The sequence below is a fragment of the Salmo salar genome, chromosome 14 (assembly GCF_965601325.2).
Source record: "Salmo salar chromosome 14, fSalSal1, whole genome shotgun sequence".
Classification (NCBI taxonomy): domain Eukaryota; kingdom Metazoa; phylum Chordata; class Actinopteri; order Salmoniformes; family Salmonidae; genus Salmo; species Salmo salar.
This window is the reverse complement of record NC_138304.1, coordinates 76,827,737-76,852,775: the sequence shown is the minus strand read 5'-3', so window position 1 is coordinate 76,852,775 and position 25,039 is coordinate 76,827,737. Positions and strand designations below refer to the sequence as shown.

At 42.5% G+C, this 25,039-nt stretch overlaps 2 protein-coding genes across 7 annotated transcripts in view; both read right to left on the bottom strand.

Moving 5' to 3' along the window:
• The window catches only part of arhgef2a (Rho guanine nucleotide exchange factor (GEF) 2a), a 73,971-nt gene extending 72,958 nt beyond the window's left edge, over window positions 1-1,013 (bottom strand). For both annotated transcript variants that reach the window (XM_014142254.3, XM_082961197.1), the window contains exon 1: window positions 747-1,013. The gene's annotated coding sequence lies outside the window, so the exon portion shown is untranslated. The remainder of the gene's footprint in view (window positions 1-746) is intronic.
• A 941-nt stretch (window positions 1,014-1,954) lies between these two features.
• Window positions 1,955-23,865, bottom strand: LOC106570195 (death-associated protein kinase 2). 5 transcript variants are annotated; one of them, XM_014142260.3, is made up of 12 exons: window positions 23,776-23,865; window positions 13,419-13,594; window positions 12,790-13,011; window positions 10,112-10,250; window positions 9,505-9,634; window positions 7,185-7,233; window positions 6,238-6,264; window positions 5,896-6,048; window positions 5,402-5,447; window positions 5,199-5,288; window positions 3,833-3,919; window positions 1,955-3,310 (listed from the first exon to the last, which is right to left on the bottom strand). In XM_014142260.3, exons 2-12 carry the CDS (start codon window positions 13,481-13,483, stop codon window positions 3,230-3,232), a joined length of 1,089 nt encoding a protein of 362 aa, XP_013997735.1. In that variant the 5' UTR covers window positions 13,484-13,594; window positions 23,776-23,865; the 3' UTR covers window positions 1,955-3,229. The 5 variants fall into 5 exon arrangements, with proteins under 5 accessions (XP_013997735.1, XP_013997738.1, XP_013997734.1 ...); XM_014142263.3 differs by lacking the exon at window positions 23,776-23,865 and adding an exon at window positions 23,588-23,741; XM_014142259.3 differs by lacking the exon at window positions 23,776-23,865 and adding an exon at window positions 22,689-22,935.
• Window positions 23,866-25,039: the final 1,174 nt, after the last annotated feature.

The following is a 25,039-nucleotide window of genomic DNA, read 5'->3' as shown; positions in this document are numbered from 1 at the left end:
CATAACTTCCTGTACTTTCTGTCTCCAGCTCCTAGGTTTAATTGTCCCCCTACGATGAAATCGGGGAGAGTACTGTGGATCTGTCTCGGTCTGTACGTGATATCTCTGACAGCACCGGCAAAAATTTTACGAAACTGGGGTGAATGATGTGTCTTGTCATTGAGATCTGGCATTTACAAAATTACACTGATTGTCCCAAGACGGGAGAAGGGCGCTGCATCATTCGTAGGGGACGACATATTTACTGTTGCCTTGTGTATCGTTTTACTTTAGAAGAACAATCCAGGAGAAACAAGAGAAGGAGAAACAAGACTTTCAAAACTAAGTATAGGTTTAGATATATATTTCACTTAGTGTAAGCCACCCGCACTGTTAGGTTTGCTCTGAATGGTCAAGACATTGCCATTTTATTTAATTCTAAATTGAGGTTAGCAAGTCGTAGCATATCACAAGCAAGGTAGTAATTAGGCTACAGTATAATTGTATGTAGGCTAATTTAGCCTAAATAGTGTAGTCATCAAAATCCGTCTAACTGAAAACATTGGTTATATCGACGCAAATGTGAATAAAATTAAGACTAATTCACGTTTTTATGGAAGATGCTCGTACCGGACTCCACGAAACATTCACTCACTAAAATACAAATGGCCTAATGTTTTTGTTTCAAAGTTTGTACAATAAGTTGGTGTATAAACTCTTTGTTCCTAGTTGTATTTTGAATAAGAAGTTCTGTCGGCGGTTTTTACCTTTCTTCTTGGATTTAAATCAATCAGTTTCTTTCTGCGCGAGATCCCAAGAAATAGTTCCAGAGAAAAGAACCTGATCCAAAAGGAAACAAGCTTTAAGACACCACCTAGACTGCTCCGTAAGAATATTGCCAAACGATTTCCAGGTCGAATGTTTACACGAAGACTTCGGTCATTTGTTTGCTGACCCGCCTCAGCAGTGTCGCCAAAGAACTTCTTGTCGTGTTGCCCCTTGGTCTTCTGGCGAGAATCGTCACTCCCCCATCTCCTCCTTCTGTTGACTGCGTGCGTGCAGCTCAAGCACTATGGACTGAGACGCGCGCGCGCACCTTTTAATTGACGGGTTTATTACAAATCATTATATGTAAAGAAATATAAATAACGTTTGGGGAATTTTGTTAAACCCATACATGAAACTTTATTTGAATTTCAACGTATCGCTTGATTTATAGGAATTACTTAATTACATAAGTGAAAATCACATGGAGTGCACCAACTCTTTGATAGTAGCATATGTAAACATGATATTGTAGCTTTAAATGTAATTCTAAAATGATTTCTCTCCCACAAAAGTGTATTCTATTATAGAATTATAATTTTATTATAGGCCTAGACATTTCATGAGATTATTATATCAACTAATTTTCGGTTGATAATTTTTTCTGTATTGATCATCGCTCATCAAATCATTGATGGGCCAGCCCATGTATTCGTTTTTGTGCTTTATGGTTTACTCCTGCAGAGGGCGACCGAAGACTGTTGGAATCCGGTTGGAACCCCAATCAGCACTCATCCGAAAGGTTGTTTTTAATTAATAAATGTATCTATTTTAATGAAAAATAAGATGCTCCAGTTGGATAAATTACATAGGCTTGTTTTTAAAGGAGAATGAACACAATAAAGCCCAAAGGCTTCTTTTAATTTTGGTCCTCAAAATATAGGCTACAGCTTCAAGAATGGGTTATTACACAATGGTCATGCGCCTATTTACCCAAACACTTTTTTAAGAATGATGCTTGACAGCATTCAGGTCCCCCCTGACCTACAATGACACATTGCAGAGTTAAACTAGTGCAGAGGTGCAAAGCTCTGGTCCAAGTTAGAATATTAAGAGCTGATTAAAAAGTACAGCCTGCACCATTGTTCTATTCCCTAGGATTTAAAAAGTGTGCAAGTGGGATGATTCCAAAATGTATTCACAAAACCTGTTGACCACAATGTACCTTTATTTAAAATAACCACACTTAACACTGACAGTCAATTTAAGGTATTTTCACAAGGTTATAATCAAAGAAAACACATTTTTAAACTTCTTAGAGAAACAGAAAACGTATATAGTTCTCACAAAAAGATAATTCATGTCACGTTACTTGTCATGCATCAATGTATGATCTTCAGTAACGGTACTAGTTCAGTAGAGCAATGTTTCCAACCCTGGGTACCCCAAAACAGAACAGTTTTGTGGTAGCCTATAACAAACAAACCTCATTCAACTCAGTGTGGGCTTGATGATTAGTTGACAAGTTTAAACAGGTGTGCTTGTCCAGGGTTAAAATACAAATGGGTGCTGTTGGGGGTGCTCGAGGACCAGGGTTGGGAAACACTGCAGTAGAGCGTGGAGTGTTCAGAGTATTTACTGTATGCAGGATGACATTATTGGATTAGTAAAATTAGAATGTATTCGTTATCCTATTTCTAGGAGTAGAACCTTTAAAAGTTAATTTGCTGTGCTATTTATACTGGTCAGTTATCTTAAAACATTTGTCCGTCATACAATATGAGAGTACTTGGTAATCATGTTTAGGACACTAGATATTTTATAATTATATAGCATTATATTGTATAATTGTATTATTATACTGTGTATATAACATAATATAATATATTAATATTGCCCCTCCTGACATCCTCCGACATGGATGGACGTCGAATACTGACTTGTATCACGGGTGACCTACCTGGCAATCCAGTACTGTTCATCCCCAAATCAGTAACTTCCCCATAAGAACAATAATGTCACCGCCTGCTATTCAGTTGACCTTTACAACTGCAAAAGCACCATAAAAACATGCAATAAACCACAGTAATACTGAGCAGAGCTCTAAAAACAAGTCATGATTGGTTTTCTTACATTTTACCCCACCGAGAGCCTTATTGAATAACTGCTCACTCACGCAAGCCATCACACATTTATACTTGTGCTCTTACTGGAATTACCTCCAATCCACCTGAAGTTCATTGAGCCTAAAGTTGAGCCTTGACGGGCCTTGTGCCGTAGATTCTATTCCACTTCATCAAGGAAAAGTCTGATGTAGGGACATAGATCCCGAAAATTCCTTGTGTGCCCGGCTCTTGTGTCAGCCTGTCTTGGTCTTACCCTCCCTCGAGGCCTGGTAAAGGGGGAGTGCAAATACTGTAGGCTTGGTTGTAAAGGGAACTGTGCACTGCAGCTTGATGCTTTGTCTCTCCCCTGGTGGTCGAGTCTATGAACTGTTGCTGAGTCGCCGGCGAATGAGTGAGGCTGGCTTGGTCTCGGTGTCCTCCTGGTCACTCTCACACTGTCTCTAACAAGGAGAGATATCGCAGGTTAGTTCTCTTTTATCGGATTCACACTATAGGGCAGAAAAACTATAGTATGCTGGCTCGGTTATTTTATTTTCACATTGTTCTTTTCAGAACAGTTCAAGGAACTAGGGTGAATGTGTAACCAGGTAGGCCAGTCCAGTACAACTTTGCTTGGCTCGGTTTGCCTCAGTAGTGTGTAAAGGGTATTTGAATACAGTCAAGTTCTATGCAATGTTTTCTACCACACCCTCCCTTTTTAGTCTTTATTTGTGCGATTTTATAGATGTCATCAAACACATAAAAACAAGAGATAAGCAAAGCTTGGATGATAAGCCATTTGAGTAAAGGATACAGTAGGCTATATCACCTGTTAATTTTCAAAGCCTGGAAATATAGCATTTTTGCAATGAATAGCATTTTTAACAATAGAGGTTGGAAATGAGGGGCAGACTTAATGACCAATGTAATGGGTTTTGTTCGAGTGTAACTCTTAGTTGGACTGTCATGGCAGCCTTACTCACCAGTTCCTCGCCTGGCAGTGCACTGGTCTTACAAAGCAGCTTCAGTCGATGCAGCCTGTTACACACCCATACCATGTTATATGACATCTACAGAGAGGGAGAGAGAGAGAGAGAGGATAAGAGGAAAGGAGATATGAAACAAGATAGAAAGAAAAGGGGAGGATGGAGAGAGGGGACAACAGAACATAAGAGTCAGATGTTAGACAGAAAAAGACAGATCAAGAAAACAGAAGAGTAAGTAAGAGTAAATATCGAAGACAGAGAGCAAAATAAAATTGAATGCAAAAGAAATTGATTGAAAATATAATATTTCAAGCTGCAATACTAACTACCACAGAGTTTCTAAACCCAGAGGCGCAACATCGCGAGAGAAGTGAAAAATGCAACTTTAGTTCTTCATTTTCTCAAATATAAAAGCACAACCTAGATTCGAGACAATGTCTTAAGTAGTTGAACACCCCAACCTCGTGAAAGTGACAAACTGACACGTTTTCAGTTTTCGTCAAAAACAGCTTTATATCAATTTGACCTTAGCTAGCCAATGTTGCCATGACGTCGCCTACAAGTGTGATTGGGGACTGATTGAGGAGCTGTTTCTGCCTATCTTCATACTGTATTGTCTTTGACAGTCCGCTAAAAGGTCATTTACACAGAAGTTACACCTCAACTTCATTAGTGTGTCTTCCCCACAACCTCTACATAGCTTTATATTACTGCTTTCAGTCTGCCTTATAATTGAGGCTATACATGAACATGTTTAAGATTGGGTACGATTTCATTATTCTGGATACCATATCATTCTGTCTTAGCAAGGATATTTAGCACCTCCCTAAAATGCGTACTTTAATTCATTTAAACTTTGCACATGAACATACAGATCTATGTCTCAGGCTCTGAGCACTGCTCAGTCTGTTTCTATGACCCACTTGTTGTGTCAACATTTGCTGTTGTGTTATTTGAGCACCGCCCGTCTTAACTGATACTACGATGTATAGGTCCTGCTTCTCAATGTAGCTGTATGTTCAAAACCGGTTTTGTGTTTGTCTTGTGTAAACTACATTTAGTGAACATGTACTCTGTTGTCTCAGACTATAATGTCAGTGTGCTTTGTGTTCTAATAGACAGAGTAGACTTGAAAAGGGCCTTTCGGACAAAACATTATCGCTTCACGTTCATGCCGTTCATGCCCTATTTGTTAGTTTAGTTCCACAAGACAAGCATTGACTGTGTATCAATGACCTCAGTTTGATTTCATTATCTGTAATAAAACGCATGCACATTTTCAAGATTTGAGCTTTATTCAATGTCATAATATGTGATATGGCATAAAATGATCGGACAAATATAGGACATATATCCTTCTCACCTTCCATTTCCTCTTGGCATTGAACTTCTTAAAGGTCTTCATGTTGATGGAGGAGCGATTCCTGTTGGCCACCTGTTTCCTTGTCAGAGGCTAAAAAAGAGGAAGCGATGATAAGTGAAGGAGATTAAAAACAAGTACACATATTAAAACGTGCAATATTAAACCGTTTGTCAGGAGCAAAGCCTTGTGCTGCCGACTCTCACCTTGATCCATGGGTGGTGTAGACACTCCTCAGCGGTCATTCTCTCACTACACAGAGACAGACCGACAGAGAGACAATAAGGATCGGCACACAGACAGACAAACAGAAAGGCAGACAGGCGGGCAGGCAGACAGTGGCAGCCACATACAGTCAAAGGGTAATCTATTCATTTGATACATGTAAGTTCATATTCTATTAAAAGCAGCTGAAAAAAAAGCCATCATTCTCAGCTGTCATTATCTCACTACACAGAGACAGGCAGAAAAACACTGGCAACCACAGACAGCTGGACAAAGGGTGATATATTCATACAATACAGAGTTCCTATTCTATCAATAGTGGCTGAAAAAAAAAGTATCTGTCCATTTACGATAGGTGCAAAGTCACAAAATAAGTGATCCATTCACCATTCCAGTCACCGTTCCATATTTGTTCTTGACATCGTAAAAGGACATCATAGTAGGCCAAATTACCCATGACCAATGCATTATTTACTTCTGATCTTTCACAAAGAGCTTCTGGATGAAGTCTTTGGCCATGGCGCTGGTCATGCTGAAGTGATGGTCGTCAAACTTGTAGTTCAGGGCTATAATGTTCCTCAGTGTCTCCTCGTCCGTGTCCCCTTGGAACGGGGACATACCACTCAGTCTGGAAAAATAAAGTGGAGTCGGGGAAAAGAAGGTTGCTGTTACTATAGCCCAATTCCAAGTCAACAGAGGAAGATGGCAATATTGTCACATTTGTATAGGGTTATAGTAGGCTAAGGGTTGATTTGGAATTGGGCATATGTGTAAATCCATACGTACAGTAGCACCCCCCTTTTCTCTCTCAACTTACAGTATGTAGGTGATCACTCCGATGCTCCTATAGGGGGATGTAAACACAAACAAAGATCTAACAGTCATGTGGTTATTTTGTTCACAGAGGCCTAGAGAGGCTCAGTTCTTATCATAATATCTTAACTTTATTCCAAAGGATGTAGACAGAGCTGTTGTGGTGAGTCGTTTTTTTATGTTTGCTTTCGTATTTCCAAATGTACTATAATCAGCTACCTCTAACATTTTCCTGTCTGAGGCTCTGGGGGAGGGGTATGACACATCGAAAACATAAGTCTGTGTTTGTCCTTAAAATAAACCTCAAAGATCAACACAGATATCTGAATGCTCCTTTACTTTTTCTGGGATAGTCACAATGTGAAGTGTCCTGGGGTAAGTTGTTTTTTTCCCCCCAAAGTCCTTATATTGCTGCACCATTTATTAGCGCTGGGGTGTAGCGCGTCTAGGTACACTCATATTCCACTGTACTACAATTAAGTCCAACCCTTTAGACTCAAAACAGTTCATTTCTGTGTAAAAAAAAAAACAACACAATATCTAGCCGAAACCCACTAGAGAATCAGATAGAACTCATAGAGTGAAGCTAATGTATTCAACAAGAAACAGTCACACTGTGTTTTTAGGGAAAGGAGAGAGCATGCCTACACATGCCTGGACGCATTCCAAGGGCTTACTCATCAAGATGGAAGGGGGACATTCTTTGTATGTATATATATATATATATATATATATATATATATATATATATATATGTATATATATATATATATGTATATATATATATATATATATATATATATATATATATATATATATATATATATATGAGGTTATTATTGGGTAGCAAGAGGTGTGGGATGGGTGTGTTTTGAGGTTCCATTTAAGTGTCTATATATGCAAGTGTGTGTGAGTGTGTACGTTGGGAGAGGTGGCGGTACACACACTCACCACATGTCCACAGCTGTGCTCAGAGGTTCGTTGTTGATCACTTCAGGGGCTGAGAAAGGGAGAGATGATTATACAGTGAGCTCCACAAGTATTGGGACTGTGACAAATGTTTTGTTGTTTTGGCTCTGTACTCCAGCACTTTGGATTTGAGATGATACAATGAAGTTTGGAATATGACTGAGAAAGTTAGACACTCAAATATCATACCTGCCCAAGAATGCTAACTTCCCCTGTTATTGTAATGGTGAGAGGTTAGCATGTCTTGGGGGTATGATATTTGTGCGTCTGTAACTTTCTCACTCATCATTATTCACAATTCATTCAGGACTATCCGTAATCATGGTAGCAGCCACATTAATGTAGAAGTGTTTGGAAACATATTCTATTCTTATTTACAATAAGTGACTTCAAAATGACACAATACATTATTTACCACTCATTTTTATTGGGCACAAAATTATCTGAAACACAACCAAAACAAACATCAAATGCATTTAACAACCTCATAGTATATTGTATCATTTCAAATGCAGTGTTGGAGTACAGAAACAAACAACAACAAAAACATGGGTCACTGTCACAATTTTTGGAGCTGTGTGTACTATTATTATCATTACTGCTGAAATGAAATGTATTTCATTATCCTCATTGCATTGTAAAGTATTTACTGAAATGCTGTACCACTATACTGCTTTGGCAATATCTACAAATTGTATTTCATGGCAATTAAGCAATCTGAGAGACAATCTGAGAGACGTGTCTATGCATGTAGCTACATTTATGAAAAAAAAAAAAAAAAAACCCAAAGGCCTGTATGACTTCACACTATCTGTGAGGGAAACATTTTCATTCTCAAGAATGCAAACTGAACACTGCATTTTTCAGAAACCATTAATAGATTGTTTGACCGGTAGGAACAACGCCAGTGACTTTGAGATAACTTCCTCCACCAGTCGCATTGTATTATTTAAACCTATAGTACTTTAGCTGCTACTGCTGGGCAAACACATTTGCATTCCAAACAGGACCAGCTTTGTAACCATGCCAACCTTATCATGCTGACCAAATCGGTGTTGAAGCAGCTAGCATTTGAGAACAGCTTGAGATGTGTCTGTCTTGGGGCAAACTACCAGTTGTTTCAAAATCAAATAGCATTTTAAGGATAATTTTGCTTTGTCATATATTACTAAATATGTAGAATATAATTACTATATTGATAAGAGGTTTCTGAAATTATCTGGGTTGGAGGGTAATGTAGTTATGACCCGAAATGGCAACTTTCCTAGACCATCCAAATCGCTTCCTGTTTCAATTGGAATTGCAAGCACCCTAGTTTATCGTAACACCATCAGCACAGATCATGACACTACACTTCTTGCACTGTCTCCATGGAAACACCTGGACCTAGAAATAGGAGCTCACCTCCACAGAAGAGACCTCAGCCACATAGGCACTGCATTACAAGGGGCCTGTTCCAATTCTTTAATAACGTACTGTATCTGCCCCTTTCCACCACACCTGTTTCCACTCCCAAATCACCCCTCCTCTGCCCTTTTCACCACTTTCAGTTCCCTATTTAACCAGCATGCTCCTTCCTACACACTAGAATAGTTTGCTTGGTGATGCCACGGGGTGGATCTGTCTTTCGTGTGATGATTAAGTGCCTTAAGTTGTAGGAGTAAAATGTCAACCATGTATTTTATGCTGCCTGAACTTATGTTGTATCCATGCTATGATAACCTTTTATGTTTAGTCCTGGCAGCCTCCTTAGTTTGCGGTTATCTTAAGCCCATTCTCTGTAAGTCACTTGGTACTACTTTGTCCTGTCTGCACCTTTTTATGTTGATGTGTTTCTAATGTTTCCCTTTTCTATATCCCTTCCAGACCACCACATCCAATACTATCTCCAAGGCCTTACAAGCCACATTCTTCCTACCGGCCTTACAAGCCCTACCTCCATTCCAAACCCTCCCCCGTGTGCCTCTGTTCGTTCCGGTGTTCAACTGTGTAATAAATACCCCTAAACCTGGATTACTGCTACATCTCCAGATTCGCATTCTGACCGATGCACCATGGTGGCAGAAACAGTCCTGAACGTAGCTTAGTCTGTCCTTGTCCTTTTCTTCTCTTTCCTTCTTAAAAGTAATCACTGGTGTGACAATTTGCATTTAACGTAAGCAATAGGTTTCACTACAAAGCCCTCAAGAATCCAGTCCTGTCAATAAGTTATTCACAACAACTGTAGGTAGAGGGGAAGGATGCATGAATTTACATAGTATTTAAACAGGTCCTAACTCATATGAAAGGACTGACTACTCACAAATGTACTGGGGGGTGCCACTCATGCACCTGTACTCCTCCCCCGACTGGAAGCAGTGGGCCAGCCCAAAGTCAATGATCTTAATGTCGGGGTTTGGTGCCATCTTGTCCGACAGCATGATGTTTTCCGGCTGATCGTGGAAGGGGAGTACACATTTTACATGCAAAATTAGGACAATCTGACCATAAAGGTCAACAGCATGCTGACCGACCGGACTGTGAACAGCATGTTCTTCAACACCCTAGTGCACAGGCACACTCCCTTTAGTGGCAGCTGTGGATACAAACATGAGCATGCGACATGGACGCTTGCACTAATAAGTAGCAGTGTCAGCATGTTTGTGTGGTTTTGGGATGGATGAATACAGATATGCTCTTTTCACATTAAGCACTCATACATAAAAGTCGAGGATTTTGGATTCAATAAATGAACAAGCTGTGTAATACTATTTTTATGTGTAATACTACTTTAGCAGTGTTATTGGGGAGGTTAGTGTAAACCACTACTACAGACTATTGCAGCACTGGATTCTTAAATATCATATAGAGTGAGTAACAAACTAAAGAAGTTGGATCATATGTCAAATCAACACACTAGCATAATTTACCTTCAGGTCAAAATGGCCTATTTGTTTGTTGTGCATAAAGCCCACGCCCAGTAGTATCTGCTTCATGAACTCGATGGCGTCGCTCTCTGTCAGGTTCTCCTTCTCAGCAATGAAGTCAAACAGCTCTCCTCCACTAATACTGAAAGAGGGACGAGGAGAAATGGAGAGGGGTCAGAACTTAAAGGAAAATTCCACCCAAAAACTTTTGGTATTTGTTTCATTAGTCCATTGTTGATATAGACCTAAAATGTTTTGCATGTCAGCAATAACGTTTAAGATATATAACTTTCAAAATACAGAAATACAGTCAGTGTGATGCATTTAGCATCATATGATCCGAAACGCATCATTAGGCTTGGGTGGTATACCATTCACACACCTTCACTTTTCCTCATTTTGTTGTGTTACAGCCTGAATTAGTCATTTTGTCACTGGCCTACACACAATACCCCATAATATCAAAATGGAAACATGTTGTAGAAATTTTTACAAATTCATTAAAAATGAAAAGCTGAAATGTCTTGAGTCAAGACATAAACCCCTTTGATATGGTAAGCCTAAAGAAGTTCAGGAGTAGAAATGTGCTTAACAAGTCACATAATAAGTTGCATGGACTCACTATGTGTGCAATACTAGTGTTTAACATGATTTTTTAATAACTACTTCATCTCTGTACCCCACACATGCAATTATCGAGCAGTGAATTTCAAACACAGATTAAACCACAAAGACCAGGGAGGTTTTACAATGCCTTGCAATGACGGGTACCTATTGGTAGATGGGTAAAAAAAATAAAAAGCAGACATTGAATATCTCTTTGAGCATGGTGAAGTTATTACTTACACTTTGGATGGTGTATCAATAAACCCTGTCACAAAGATACAGCTGTCCTTCCTAACTCAGATGCCAGAGAGGAAGGAAACCACTCAGGGATTTCACCATGAGGCCAATGGATCAACAACATTGTAGTTACTCCACAATGCTAACCTAACTGACAGACTGAAAAAAGGAAGCCTGTACAGAATAAAAAAATATTCCAAAACATACATCCTGTTTGCAACAAGGCACTAAGTTATACTGCAAAAAATATGGCAAAGCAATTCAGTTTTTGTCCTGAATACAAAGTGTTATGTTTGGGGCAAATCCAATACAACACATTACTGAGTAAGTACCTCTCTCCATATTTTCAAGCATAGTGGTGGCTGCATCATGTTACGTGTATCCTTTTAATCGTTAAGGAAAGGATAAAAAATAAACGGAATAGAGCTAAGCACAGGCAAAATGCTAGAGGAAAACCTGGATCAGTTTGCTCTCCACCAGACACAGAGATAAATTCACCTTTCAGCAAGACATAACCTAAAACACAAGGCTACATCTACACTGGAGTTGCTTACCAAGAAGACAGAGAATGTTCCTGAGTGGCCGAGTTACAGTTTTGACTTAAATCAACTTGAAAACCGATGGTAAGACCTGGAAATGGTTGTCCAGCAATGATCAACAACCAATTTGACAGAGCTTGAAGAATTTTGAAAAGGATAATGGGCTAATGTCGCACAATCCAGGTGTGAAAAGCTCTTAGAGACTTACCCAGAAAGACTCACAGCTGTAATCGCTGCCAAAGGTACTTCTACAAAGTATTGCGTCAGAGGTATGAATACTTATGTAAATTAGATATTTCTGTATTTCATTTTCAATAAATTAGCAAACATTTCTAAAAACATGTTTTCACTTTGTCATTATGGGGTATATTTGGTTGTGGAGAGAGAGAAGTCCATTTTGAATGCAGGCTGTAACACAACAAAATGTGGAATAAGTCAAGGGGTATGAATCATTTCTAAAGGCACTGTATACCAGGGTATTTGGAAATAGTCACGGTATGGTTTTTCAATACCGTCAATAACCATTGAAACTATTTCTTTGATGTTTTTAAATACATTGTAATATTTGTAGCTACTTTTTAATTAAATACCTGCAGTCAACTTGTGCAATACGTTAGGATATAAAGAAGATTGCGTTCTTCATTTCACCTGTCGCAATTTTTCATTATAAAGCTTACTGGTAGTCCCCAAACACGTGGTGTTTGTTGACAAGCACACAACGATGAGAGACCAGAGCCTTGAGTCACTCATTCACTGTTGTGCAGCACGCGCCAGGTAATCTAGTTACAGTATGGACTTAACAACTAAATGTTTGCCAGTTAAATATCTTGTAACTATTAAGTTAACTGTCTAAAATGTGCTAAATACTCTGCAGTTGTGCATTTGGTGTGTTAATTTAGTAGCTAGTTAGCCATCTAGCTAAGTGACTAGCTTCTTCCAAAATCAAGCTTCACTTGGTAACAGTAGAGAATCCCCTCCTGGATCAAGAGCCTTGCTGTCTAATATTTGAAGGTACGACAATCTGGATACCGCCCAAGCAGCATCATATGATGCAAACAAAATGCATCAAACAGGCTGTATTTCTGTATTTTGAAAGTTATATATCTTGAAAACTTGATTGCTGGCATACAAAACATTTTGGGATTATATCAACAATGGACTAATGAAACAAATAACAAAAGATAGTTTTGGGGTGGAGTTTTCCTTTAACTCTACTACATAATTCAGCCCTGCATGTATCTCATGTCAGACCTGGGATTAAATAGTATTGGTTTTCTCCCTCCTCCTCCCCCCACTCACAGCTCCAGCACCAGCACCACCTCGGCCCGGCTCTCAAACACATCCTTCAGGGCCATGATGTTGGGATGCTGTAGGGCCTGCAGGACCTCAACCTCCCGTTCCACATTCTTCCTCTCCATGCCCAGCCGGCTGCTAGCGCACTTCCTGATCTTCACGAACTTCCCAGCCCAGCGAGACCCCGTGGCCCGCTCGCGCACCTCCCTCACCTGCCCAAAGTGGCCACTGGGGCGATGACAGAGTGAGACAATTTAGTTGTTGATTGGAAAAGTTTTGAAATGGGTAAGTCCTTCCTGAGCTTGTCCAATAAAAATGTGTTCCTACTGAACACAACACAGATTTATTTATGTAGCATAATTGCAATGTAATTTTTACAATGCCTTGCAATAAAGAGCACCTTATTGGTAGATGGGTAAAAAAAAAAATACATTTCAGTATTTTCTTTCTATACACAATTCAGTCAGTTTTTGAATTATTCCAATAGCTTACATTGAATGTTAGTTCACATTGAACTATGCAGCAAGACAGCATATGCAAAATTGACCTTGAAAAGTAATTGAACTCAGAGTTAAAATACCTTCCTCACTTAAACAGCCTCATACAAGAAGACCTTTTATAATGACCATCCTTACCTCCCAAGTACTTCTCCGATCTCATAGAGGTCTTCCACATTCTCAAGCATATTAAAGACGGCCATACTTCTCTTTTTCTCCCGTTTATCCCTCCGTTTCCACCCACTATATATTACTGGTGGTTCAAGTCAAAGTACTGCATGGTGCGCTCAACTATTGCTTCACCATGTCGGGACCTGAACAAAGAGAGAAAGAAAACAATTAATATCACAGTTCTAAGGCAAATGTGATAGCATGCAGGGGTATTCAACTCTTTCCCTATGAGGTCCGGAGCCTGCTGGTTTTCTGTTCTACCTGATAATTAATTGCATACACCTGGTGTCCCGGGTTATTGGGGAACAATGAAAAAAATACAGTGTAACTGGCTTCGAGGTCCAGAGTTGAGTTTGAGGGGCATAGGGGATAAATTGAATCCTGACTTTTGGGGGGGTCTTTATTATGGATCCCCTTGGCAGCAGCTCCTCATCCTGGGATCTAAACACATTAACACACGTCACACAAAAAACTAACAAAAAAATTCAATTAAACAGTACATCATATTACATCATTACACCACTACAAGACAAAATGTATAATACCACCAATATTGAGATGTGCACCTGCAACTAAAATGTTCAGACATATCTTCAGTTGAGGCCAATGGATGGTATTAGCTTGAGTTCGAGTTGTAGGCCTACGTGCATGTCCGAAATTAGGATTTGGCTCATAATAAGCAGGGGGCTCTAGTACAGCACAAATAACTTAAAACCATAAACAGTGACAGAACAATGAATCAACAGTAGTGGCATAAGGGTCATTCCATTTGATTTAAATCATTTCTGGACCGCACCCATTTTGAAGGAATTGCAAATAAATCTGGCACCAGAACCGATTGGCAAACGTACTGCAAATTGAGAAATCTTGTGACTAAACTGAATAAGAAGAAGAAGAAACTACACTATGAAACAAAGATAAATGACAAAGAATGATAGTAAAAAGCTTTGGAACACCTTAAATGAAATTTTGGGCAAAAAGGCAAACTCAGCTCCATCATTCATTGAATCAGATTGTTCATTCATCACAAAACCCACTGATATTGCCATCTACTTTAATTATTTTTTCATTGGCAAGATTAGCAAACTTAGGCATGACATGCCAGCAACAAACGCTGACTCTATACATCCAAGTATAAGTGATCAAATTATGAAAGGCAAGCATTGTAAATGTTTTATTCCGTAAAGTGAGTGTGGAAGAAGTGAAAACATTATTGTCTATCAACAATAACAAGCCACTGGGGTTTGACAACTTGGATGGAAAACGACTGAGGATAATAGCGGACGATCTTGCCACCCCTATTTGCCATATCTTCAATCTAAGCCTACTAGAAAGTGTGTGCCTTCGGGCTTGGAGGGAATCAAAAGTAATTACGCTACACAAGAATAGTAAAGCCCTCTTTACTGGCTCAAGTAACAAAATATTGTAATAAATCATATAGAAATTGAGAAAGTTTTTAGTTCCAAAAATATTCCTAATTTCTAGTATATAAATGCTGTAAACACATTCCACTTCACGTCATGTTCAGCGCTTCAAGCCAAGCCCCCTCTCCCCGTGAAATGTAGCATCTCGAACCTGCACTTATCTGACCAATCAAACATGTAAACTATCTTACCCTTTCCACAGCAAGCTGCTCTATCAGTGCAAATTGCTGGAGTAAAACAATGAGCTAAATATACAAAAAATGAACGAAAAGGAACAATGTGAACTTTTACTTTTTTGGGGCCCTAACCAGTTCAGAACTTTATTTTCTTGTCAGAAAATGGGACGGGGCCTCCCAAGTGGCGCAGCGGTCTGAGGCACTGCATCGCAGTGCAAGAGGTGTCACTACAGACCCGGGTCTATCACAACCGGCTGTAATCGGGAGTCCCATAGGGCAGTGCACAACTGGCCCAGTGTCATCCGAGTTAGGGGAGGGTTTGGCCAGGGGGGCTCATCTTGGCTCATCGTGCTCTAGCAACACCCTGTGGCGGGACGGGCGCCTGCAGACTGACCTCTGTCGTCAGTTGAACTGTGTTTTCTCCAACACATTGGTGCGGCTGGCTTCCTGGTTAAGCGGGCGGGTGTTAAGAAGCGTGGTTTGGTGGGTCATGTTTCGTGGACGCATGACTCGACCTTCGCCTCCCGAGCCTGTTGGGGAGCTGCAGCGATGAGAGATAGAAATTGGGGAGGAAAAGGGGGTAAAATACACGTTTTTTTAAAGAATACCGGGACGAACAAAATAGCAGTTCTGCTCAGAACGGAATGATGGGAACGGAAATATTTTGGTTCCAAACCCTGATGGGAAAATCAGTTGTTTTAAACTAAACTATCAATATTCCATAGGAAACCTATTGAAATAATAGAAATATAGATAATAGAACAGACATTCCCATTTAACTTGACGTTCGATGGTGGGTGGACCCGGCGGCCATCTTTGTGGTAGTAACTGGAAGTTAAAATTTCAATGATGTACCAGCTAAATTGCAGTGGTCTGATGGGATATATCCATTCTATTAATAATATTTCCATGATTGAAATGCTACCCACAATGTATTCAAGAGTATGGTGTGTCTCAACCAATGGCGGTTACAACACAAACACTTCAGATTATGTAAAACAGGGTCTAAACTACAACATATGGGAAAATGAGTTGACACGTTTTTGGATAATTGACATACAACAAAACAAAGGACAATTTGTATTTAAAAAAAATACCTTTTTCAAGAAATTATAAAATAGTTTGACAACCGTTTTGTAAGTTTTTAAATGGTATCAAACTCAACTGTATCTTTACCTGTGATGAAGACATGGATGTCTCATGGTATAGTGGGGTCTGCAAAATGGGTCAACTTTGAGCACCTCCATCTCCAAAATGTTCTGGCAGTTCTGACCACTTCTACCATTGTCAGTGGGCAAACGTACAAAATCAGCAGGGGATCAAATACTTTTTTCCCCCACTGTATGGAAAGTTTGTCACACCCTGAACTGTTCAGCTGTCTTGTGCTTGTCTCCACCCCCCACCAAGTGTCTCCCATTTCCCCCTATTATCTCCTGTGTATTTATACCTGCGTTTTCAGTTTGTCTGTTGCCAGTTCGTCTTGTCTTGTCAGGTCTTATCAACGTGTTTCCCGTTTTTCCTGTTCTCAAGTTTTTGTTTTTTTAGTCTTTCCGGTTCTGACCTTTCTGCCTGTCCTGACCCTGAGCCTGTCTGACTGCCGTCCTGTACCTGCCTGACTCTGACCTGGTTTACAAACCTCTGCCTGCCCTTGACCTGCCTTTTGTCTGTCCCCTTTGTTATAATAAATACTCTGAAAAGTAATATCTGCCTCCTGTGTCTACAACAGTAACCTCCCAGGCTCTCAGTAACCCCGCTACCAGCTGTGTTTCTCCCAAGCTTACCCCGGCTTCCCTTGAACCCCGCTTACCTCCTCCGGAGTGCTATGCTGGAGATCCAGGAACCTGTCGAGCGTTTCTCTCCCAGTGCACCCTCATCCTCAAGCTGAAGCCTTCCTCATTTCCCTCAGATCGCTCGAAGATGGCGTACCTGATAACGCTCATGTCTGGGAGAGCACTAGCCTGGGCTACGGTGGTGTGGGAGCAACAATCCCCCGTTTGCCATAGCCTGGAGGAGTTTGTGGCGGAGGTAAGAAAGGTGTTCAATTATCCGTTGTCCGGGAGAGCGGCTTCTCGGAAGCTACTTGAACTGCGCCAAGACTCCCGTAGTGTGGCAGACTATGCAGTGGATTTTTGCACTTTTGCCGCAGAGAGTGCCTGGAACCCACAATCCCTGTTCAACATGTTCCTTCATGGATTATCAGGGGTGGTTAAAGACGAGCTCGCAGCCCGGGAGCTGCCCATGGACCTCAACTCTCTCATAGCCTTGACCATACGGATTGATGGGAGGCTACGGAACGTAGGAAGGAGAGGCGGTATGTTCCCGGTCACACTCGCTCATCTGCAATTCCCACCTCGCCTCAAAGGAATCCCGGACGTTCCCGAAGTCTACATTGCCGGGAGAATCCGATGTCACCCGAGTTCCCTCGGGAATCACAGAGGACTGTCAACTCGTCTCCTCCGGAACCAATGCAATCGGGCAGGGCTAGATTGTCTCCTGTTGAACTCTTGCGTAGACTGAACACCAAGAGCTGTCTGTATTGTGGTACTACAGGACATTACATATCTACCTGTTCCTTAAAAGACCAGGCTCATCAGTAGGTACGAGCATGCTGGTGAGCCGTATGGGGAGTTTCCAATCTCCCATTACTCGTACTCTCTTCATGCCATCCTGCTGTGGGGTGACCTGTCCAAATCTCTCCGGGTGCTCATTGACTCTGAGGCCGACAAGAGTTTTATGGACACTACCCTGGTGTCGGAGCTGGGTATCTCCACACAACCCCTCTCCATTCCCATGGACGTCACTGCGCTGGATGGGCACTATTGGCAGAGTCACCCCCAATACGGTTCCCATCAACCTGCGAGTGTCAGGTAATCACAGTGAGTCTATGCAGTTCCTGCTCATTGAACCTCCTCTTGTACCAGTGGTTTGGGGTTTTCCAAAGGCACAGTCCCCTGATCGACTGGGCTACTGGTTCTATCATGGGTTGGAGCCCGTTCTGCCACTCGCATTGCCTGAAGTCGGCGCAGCCTGCCACGGGACGTCTTCCTGCGGGCTTGGGAGAAGCCTTGGATCTCTCCTCCATTCTCGCAGAGTACCAGGACCTACGGGAGATTTTCAGCAAGGCCTGCGCTACATCTCTCCCTCCGCATCAACTCTATGACTGCGCTATCGACCTTATCCTGGGCACTACTACGCCTCGGGGGTGGCTTTATTCTCTGTCTGGTCCAGAGACCAATACTATGGAAAGGTACATTGAGGACTCTCTTGCTGCAGGAAGTATTGATCCATCTGCCTCCCCCGCTGGTGAAGGGTTCTTCTTTGTGGAGAAGGACAAAATCCTACCGGGGACTATCTAATCGGCTTTTGAGCCTTCCAGGGGGGTGATGATCTTCTCGAAGTTGGACCTTCGGGAACACTTACCATCTGGTTCTGATACGGGAAAGGATACGAATGGAAGACAGCTTTTAAAATGGCTAGCAGGCACTATGCGTAGCTTATGCCATTTGGACTGACCAACGCTCCCGCAGTGTTCCAGGCCCTGTTTGACGATGTGCTCCGTGACATTCTGAACCGGTTTGTGTTTGCCTACCTCAACGACACCCTAATTTTTTCCCGTTCTGCTCAAGAGCACATCCTCCACGTCCGACAGGTCCTGCAGCATCTCCTGGAGAACCAGCTTTTTGTGAAAGCAGAGAAATGTGAATTCCATCGCTCCACCATCTTCTTCCTAGGATACGTTATCGCTGCAGGAAATATTCAGATGGATTCGGACAAGGTGAGAGCAGTGGTGGATTGGCCTCTAGCCACATCCAAAGTGCAGCTGCAACGTTTCCTGGGGTTTACTCATTTCTACCGCCGATTCATCTGGGGTTACATTACCCTGGCTTCCCCCCTCTCAACACTCACCTCTCCCAAGTTTCCGTTCACCTGGTCTCCAGCAGCTGACCGGGCGTTCTCGGACCTCATGCATCGATTCACTAGAGCCCCCATCTTAATCCATCCGTTTCTGCCCAGGAGCGAAAGCTGCATGCATGCTCTTTCCTTTCCCATCGTCTTAACACCGCTGAGAGGAATTATGACGTGGGAAATCGAGAACTACTCGCGGTCAAGATGGCATTGGAGGAGTGGAGGCACTGGTTAGAGGGGGCGGAACATCCATTCTTAGTGTGGACTGACCATAAGAACCTGGAATATCTCTAAACTGCTAAGTGCCTCAACTCAAGGCAGGCTCGATTGGCCCTGTTATTCACTCGTTTTAACTTTACTATCTCCTACCACCCTGGGTCCAAGAACGGGAAGCCTGACGCCCTCTCACACCTGTATAGCCGCCTGCACTGTGTGTGCAGAATAAGGCTCCGGTTGGCCTCCTTCAACCATTCCCTGTTTCTCACCGCCCCTGGTCCCATTTCCCTGGACTTGGTCACTGGTCTTCCTCCATCAGATGGCAACACCACCATCCTTACAGTGGTGGATAGGTTTTCCAAAGCCACCCATTTTATTCCCCTTCCCAAGCTACCCTCAACCAAGGAGGCTGCCATGCTCATGCAACACGTCTACCGGATCCATGGACTTCCGGTCGACATGGTCTCTGATCTCGGTCCTCAGTTCTCGTCCCGGTTCTGGAAGGTGTTCTGCACCCTCGTTGGGTAGTCGGCCAGCCTGTCCTCAGGTTTTCACCCCCAGTCTAATGGCCAGTCGGAGCGAGCCAATCAGGACCTGGAGATAGCTCTTTATTGCCTCCCCTCCGCCAACCCCACCACCTGGAGCCAGCAACTCGTGTGGGTGGAATACATCCGCAACACCCTTCCCTGCTCGGCCGCTGGTCTCACGCCCTCTCGAGTGTTCCTTGGGATATCAGCCCCCGCTCTTCCCTGAGGAAGAAGTCAGCATACCCTCTGCCCAGATGTTTGTCCGCCGCTGTTGACGTACCTGGAAGAGAACCCGGTCCACTCTTTTCAAGACCACCTCCAGGTATCGGCGACAAGCGGACCGCCACCGGACCCCGGCTCCCCGCTATTGTCTCGGGCAGAGGGTATGGCTTTCCAACCGGGATCTGCCCCTCCGGGTAGAGTCCCGTAAACCCCCCCCCTTATCGGCCCTTTCCCAATCTCTAAAATCCTTAGTCCCTCTGCCATTTGTCTTCTGTTGCCCCGCACCCTCCGTATACGTCGCACTTTTCATGTGTCTAGGATTAAACCTCTGTCTCACAGCCCTTTGTCTCCTATATCTACCCATGGTGAGAAAACAAACATGATTAAAATAACAGGCTAAAACCCTCAGAAAGCCTCAAGTGTCAAAGTAAATCAACCCATTGGTGATCAGTTTTGAAAGGATTACTGATATTAACTGCAGGGAAGTATTCTCCTTGAAGACATCCAGTCATGCCTAATATAATTAACCAAATGCAGGGAGGGAGAAAGAGAAAAAAAAGGCTGACAATAAACCAGCATCATAAAGACAGACAGAGACAGACAGACAAAAGCCAAATATGGCATGAGAAAGGGAGAGAGAGAGAGAGCGAGAAAGAGAGCAAGAGCAGGTCAACTTTAACAGTTTGCAATCATATAAAGTAGGAGAGGGAGCAAGGGAAAAATCAAATTGTATTTGTTACATGTGCCGAATGCAACTGGTGTAGACTTGCATACGAGCCCTTCCCAACAATGCAGAGTAAAAAAACTATAATAAAATAAAAATAATAAAAGAGGTATAAAATACACAAGAATACAGACAACACAAGAGACAGACAGAGTGAGCTAATGACCTCTCGCAGGACGAGACAGAGGAGAAGGGAGATACGTTTAGGCATAAGACAGAAGAGGGAAGAGCTGGATCGGAGAGTGTTAAAGCGCAGGCTCTCTGAAGAGTGAGTCGGAGATGATACCAACAGGGGACGAGAAGTGGTCAAGTGACTGTTGAACACACCATACCATACCATGTCTGTCTGTCTGTCTGTCTGTCTGTGTAGGGAAATGTGTCTATTAGTGACAGCATGTGAGTGTTTGTGAGTCTCCCTGTATACTCTCTTTCACTCTCGGACTCTGACTGTATTTATGCATGTCCCCTCCCCTCATCCATGTGCTAAAAATCATTCCTAGATGTTGTTGCCTCCCATGTGTAACAGTAAATCCAATGCCAGCCTCTACCAAGAAAGGATTCCCGAGACTCCCCGCGCGATTCACCCCCAGCTTCCTACCCCAATACCATGAAGTCAACAAGAGTACAACATCCTGTGAACAACTGTTGATTCAAGAACCAGCTCCCGCACAACTACAAAAGCACCCCTTCCCCCAATAACACTACAGTGGCACAATGGCCCTTGTCTTTGAATGGTGCACTATGATGTCATCATGTCAAGAGGTCCGATAAGTGGCTAAAAGTGAGGCCTCGCTCCTGAACGTGGGCCAAAACAGACAGACTTACTGCTTTATATATATTTTTTTAACTAGGCAAGTCAATTAAGAACAAATTCTTATTTACAATGACGGCCTACCCCAGCCAAAACCGGACGATGCCGGGCCAACTTATCGCCACTCAATCATGGCCGGCTGTGATACAGCCTGGATTCGAACCAGGGACTGTAGTGATGCCTCTTGCACTGAGATGCAGTGCCTTAGACCTCTGTGCCACTCGGGAGCCCTAGGGTACTCTATTCTGAAGAATAAGTGTTTAGGAAGATGTTGTTTCGGATGCCTGAGCCAATTTGCTTCTGAACAGAACATATTAGGTCATTGGACTATAAGGAGTAACATTAGGCTCCTTCAATCCATTACTGGGCTACTGCAGACCCTGACCACACCTGTGTGTCTAAGGGAATGTGGTCTGTTCATTTTCAACATTATGTTGAGTTTGGCCTTACCCTGTGTGTGTGTGTGTGTGTGTGTGTGTGTGTGTGTGTGTGTGTGTGTGTGTGTGTGTGTGTGTGTGTGTGTGTGTGTGTGTATGCGTGTGCGCATGCGTGTGCATATAAAGTCGTTGACCAGCTAGTCATTGGAATGCATTCATAGAAAATACTACTATGAATTCCTAACTGAAGTGATCACCACATAGAGCAAAATATTTAGAGAAGATTATGATCATGTGGATACCACAATAATGATATGAAAGCTGAATAGCTTGAAATTGGGGAAATGTGAAAGCCAATGGTGAGAAAGAGAAGTAAGGGTGCCTAAACTTTATGCAACGCAAAACTTTTTGAATCAGAAGCTCAGATCAACCAGGTATGAAGAAAAAAATCCCATAACTCACACCAAACTTCGACGCCCACAATGTATCCAAAAGAAACGGCCTTCTCATTTTCAAATGACCAACCTTCAGATTCTGTCAGTCCATTAATATACAATCAGGTCATAGCAGAACACAACCCGAAAAAAAATGTATATTCCAAAAGGTATTCCACCGTTTTTAAAACACAACTAGTCGGGAATGAGCGAGAGACAGAGCGTTATGATTGCAGCAGTGATGCGCAATGGACTTTGAGAGAAAATGGGTGATATTACTTAATTATGAGTTAATAAAGTATTGTACAAAAATGTGGTGTGTAGTCTGGGTGGATTACATATATAGAGAGAAACATAAATCATAGAGAAAATACCGAAAATAAAAAATGCGTCGAGAAGAACATGGGGAGAAACACTCACCCAGCTGAATGCCAGAATGCCGTTTGGTCTTCTAATGCGTTGCAATTATTTTTCCTTCGTGACAAGTACGAGGACGACTAGTCAACGACGTAGCAAACTGTGTAAATAGGCCTACAGTCAGAGTTCTTTACAGTTAGCCGTGGAATGCGGAAAAGTTCACCTTATTTCTGCCCCTCCTTCAGTTTCTGTGTAACTTCGTTGGGAGTGCTCGCTCGCCTAGGTGCAGCCCCGCTTTGCCTCGGTTGTCATCGTTACCACAGCCACAAAGTCAAAATTGGCTATCATAAAAATGAATGAAAACTAAACTGTGCTTTTTGGTTTTAACTTAAGGTTAGGGTTATGTATAAGGTTAGCAGTGTGGTTAAGGTTAAACATGTTTAAGAAGATGCCACGAGTTCTTCATTCTAGTCAAGGAAACTGGGCGCGCGCGCGCGCACACACACACACACTATTACACACGTATGGACTTGAAACTCTCACAATTAATATGTTATGATGAGTACTGGTATGTGGTACTGATACAATACAGACAACACATTCCCCTGGGAGAGGCGCAAAGAACTCATGCTGGCTCAACTCAGCAGAGCTCACGATGCTCTTCGCTCAAGTACACACACTTACCCAATTCCCATCACATCGAAGTAGTACCACAACACACACAACCAGATGTACAGTAGGGTATCACACAAACACGAACTAAGAGAGGTAATGCGATTGTAAAGTAGCCTATGCATTACCAATATAAAATTGACCCCCCCCCCCGTCTCTCGCTCTCTCACACACACACACACACACACACTACATGGAGAGAATGGCATGTCGTACAAAACACTACAAACGGTATTTACAACTGTGTGCTTTTCATTTTACAATGGACTCATCTGGATGAAAATAATTACCTGCAATCCTGTTCTCGGAATATCGCCTATTATAATCATTCAGGTAACGTTGTTTCGTTTGCGTCCCGACATACCACAGCAATGCAACATTATCTGATACCACAACTATGTGCTGCTTTTCTGTATGAGTAAATAACGGTAACGTCGTTTTACGCACTAAAGGCATAAGGCTATGGAAAGGGGCTCACCTGTTTTCAAAACTGTCCTCGTGGCTACACACGGAGACGTGACGAGTCGTTCCAGTCCAGGCGAGGTCTGAAATTGATGCACGCACCAGGCTGTTTCAAACAAGAAAAGCACTCGGAAAGTATTCAGACCCCTTGACTTTTTCCAAATGTTGTTACTTTACAGCCTTATTCTAAAATTTATGAAATAGTTTTTTCCCCCTCATCAATCTACACTCAATACCCCATAATGACATAGCATAACAGTTTTTGGACATACTTGCTCATTTATTAAAAATAATTAACTGAAATATCACATTTACATAAGTATTGAGACCCTTCACTCAGTACTTTGTTGAAGCACTTTTGCCAGCAGATACAACATTGAGTCTTCTTGGGCATGACACTACAAACTTGGCACACCTGTATTTGGGGAGTTTGTCCCATTTTTTGCAGATCCTCACAAGCTCTGTCAGGTTGGATGGGGAGCGTCGCTGCACAGCTATTTTCAGGTCTCTCCAGAGGTGTTAGATCGGATTCAAGTCCGTGCTTTGGCTGGACCACTCAAGGACATTCAGAGACTTGTCCCGAAGCCAATCCTGCGTTGTCTTGGCTGTGTCGTTGTCCTGTTGGAAGGTGAACCTTCACCCCACTCTGAGGTCCTGAGCGCTCTGGAGCAGGTTTTCATCAAGGATCTCTCTGTACTTTGCTCCATTCATCTTTCCCTCGATCCTGACTAGTCTCCGAGTCCCTGCAGCTGATAAAAATCCCCACAGCATGATGCTGCCACCACCATGCTTCACTGTAGGGATGGTGCCAGGTTTCAATCCTGGTTTCATCAGACCAGAGAATCTTGTGTCTCATGGTCAGAGTCCTTTAGGTGTCTTTTGGCAAACTCCAAGCGGGCTGTCATGTGCCTTTTACTGAGGAGTGGTTTCCGTCTGGCCACTCTACCATAAAGGCCTGATTGGTGGAGTGTTGCAGAGATGGTTGTCCCTCTGGTAGGTTCTCCCATCTCCACAGAGGAACTCTGGAGCTCTGTCAGAGTGACCACCTTGGTTACCTCCCAAAACCAATACCCTTCTCCCAACAATTGCTCAGTTTGGCCGGGTGGCCAGCTCTAGGAAGAGTCTTGGTGCTTCCAAACTTCTTCCATTTAAGAATGATGGACTGTGTTCTTGGGGACGTTCAATGCTGCAATGCTGTTTTTGTTACCCTTTTCCAGATCAGTGCATCGACACAATCCTGTCTCGGAACTCTACGGACAATTCCTTCAACCTCATGGCTT